This window comes from Rhagoletis pomonella, unplaced genomic scaffold, assembly GCF_013731165.1.
Source record: "Rhagoletis pomonella isolate Grant_MI unplaced genomic scaffold, Rhpom_1.0 Rhpom_scaffold_04332, whole genome shotgun sequence".
In the NCBI taxonomy this organism is placed as follows: Eukaryota; Metazoa; Arthropoda; class Insecta; order Diptera; family Tephritidae; genus Rhagoletis; species Rhagoletis pomonella.
The window spans coordinates 8,038-10,169 of record NW_023462882.1 but is presented as its reverse complement, the minus strand read 5'-3'; the positions used below and the strand labels follow the sequence as shown (position 1 = coordinate 10,169).

At 39.0% G+C, this 2,132-nt stretch overlaps 1 protein-coding gene across 1 annotated transcript; it reads left to right on the top strand.

Annotated features, from left to right (window-relative positions):
- The first annotated feature begins 916 nt into the window (after window positions 1–916).
- Window positions 917–1,930, top strand: LOC118754660. Its single transcript, XM_036489551.1, has one exon. It carries the CDS (start codon window positions 917–919, stop codon window positions 1,928–1,930), a length of 1,014 nt encoding a protein of 337 aa, XP_036345444.1.
- Window positions 1,931–2,132: the final 202 nt, after the last annotated feature.

Genomic DNA, 2,132 nt, shown 5'->3' with positions numbered 1-2,132 from the left:
TTTAATTAGGTGGCAATCTGGCTCAAAAATATGTTCGACTGCAAACTTTTTTAAACCCCTTTTGTTTAATAAATACCCATATTGTTATATTACATTTATCTTATTAAATTATATTAAATTTTTTTTTCTAACAGGTGGCAACCCTCCACAAAAATATATTTAATTTAAAACCTTCTTAAAACACTTCAGTTTGATGCCCGTAATAGAATATTAATTAATTAATTAAATTTAATTTCTCAAACAGATGGCAACGCTTCAGCAAAATAATTTTGGCTGTAAGGCCTCTTAAACCTCTCTCTTTTTAACCGACTTCCAAAAAAGGAGGAGGTTATCAGTTCGTCGGAATATTTTTTTTATGTATGTTACCGCATAACTTTGGACCACGCCAACCGATTTCATTAATTCTTTGCATCGGAAAGGTAGTGTCTCTGAGGTGGTCCCATACTAATCTGGTTAAGATCCGAACAGTGGATCATGAGATATATATATATTTTCATTTAATTTATATATATATATATAATATATATATATATATCTTTTTTACATATATTTTTTTTTGCTAAAAATTACTTGTAATATTCGTGTTACGATGTTTACTCTATCTTATCAATTTCCTTAAGTTGAAATTTTCAAACTGGTGGCATCTCTGTAAAATGGTTTATTTTCGAATCATCCTGGTTTTTTAGCGAAAATATAAAAAAAAATTCAAATCGGTTAGCCCGTTTTCGAGTTTTTTACCTGACAAGCAAATGAATTTAATATTTTGTATACGAGTGTTTACATTAGAGCGCGTAAATTGTTTTGACTATGAGCGTATAGCGTTCCCTTTATATTGTCTTATTTAATATTTTTCCATTCCTATAACAACAATACCTAAGTACTTACGTTTACTCAAACGTCTCTTTCTTTTGACTAGATGACCGCTATCGCTAAAGACTTCATCGAAATCAATCTTTCGACCGATGAGTTAATGCTGAACGAACTAGAGCGACGCGATGGCATTTACTCGTTCATATTTCACGAATTGGAAGTACCCAGAGCTGAAACGCCTACACGCTGTATAGCGCCCGCCAAAATAATAGACCATAATTACATAAAAACAAAAACAACGGCTGGCACTGCCGATGAAGGCAACATAAATGCAGACACTTTGCACGGCAACAGCTTGCCTGATGAGTTGAAAATCAAAACAGAAGCTATTTTCATTCAACGCTCCCAAATGGATGATACCTCAGGCAATATAACCACAACAGCAACAACAGCAGCGGAAGCGGCAACAACAAAAACACTAACATACTCCAGCTCACCCGCAACAACATCCTTTATCAATACAATTCCAGTCATCAGAAGCTTGACGCCAATCACTGCCTCCACCAGCGCAGCAACAACAATTATTGTACCCAGCCTATTTTCCGCATCACCTCTAACCACACCACCATCCACCACAGCCGCCAATGACATTGGTGGCACTTTGCCATGCATGTCCAGCCTCAGTGGCGTGAGCATGCGTAGTTATCATGAATACTTGAAGACTTGGCATCCGCCACCATCGCTCGTCTACAACAACACCAAACTCTACTCGTATATGGCTAATTGTGGTTTTCGTGTGCGCCTACCGACGCCGCGCTTCTCGCACATCTCTGCGCCACTGGTACGTAATCGGCGGCACGCCCTCAAGGATACGCCTAAATACAAGCGAATGTCCGAGTTGTGTTTGTGTACGCCGGTGGCCGATTTGCGTGCGCTTTTTCCGCACGATCCGGATGTACATGCGCCCTTTGCCGTGGCGGCGGTGACGGCGGCGGCGGCGGAGGATGTTGTAGCGACGTCGTTGGAGCTGCTTGGCAATGGCGAAATCGCGGTGGATTTGGACAGTGACTGTTGTGGCGATGTGGCAGCATTGATGACAGCTTCGCCGACAATTAAATGATTGGTATTGGAAGTATGTTTGACGTTCCTATTGCGTGAATTTTAGCGAAGCAATTGAGGAAGTGTTGATGGTATTGCCCTTTTACATTTTTTATTTAAGAATCATTTTATTTTAATTAGATATATATCGATATTATACTTAGTATAGTAAGATAACCTTGAAAAAAGCCAGAAACATTTACTTAGTATCAGCGAGAAAAAAG

Bases quoted from the DNA above. Each gene is read 5' to 3' on its own strand.
- LOC118754660 (XM_036489551.1), top strand. From the start codon at position 917: ATGACCGCTATCGCTAAAGACTTCATCGAAATCAATCTTTCGACCGAT.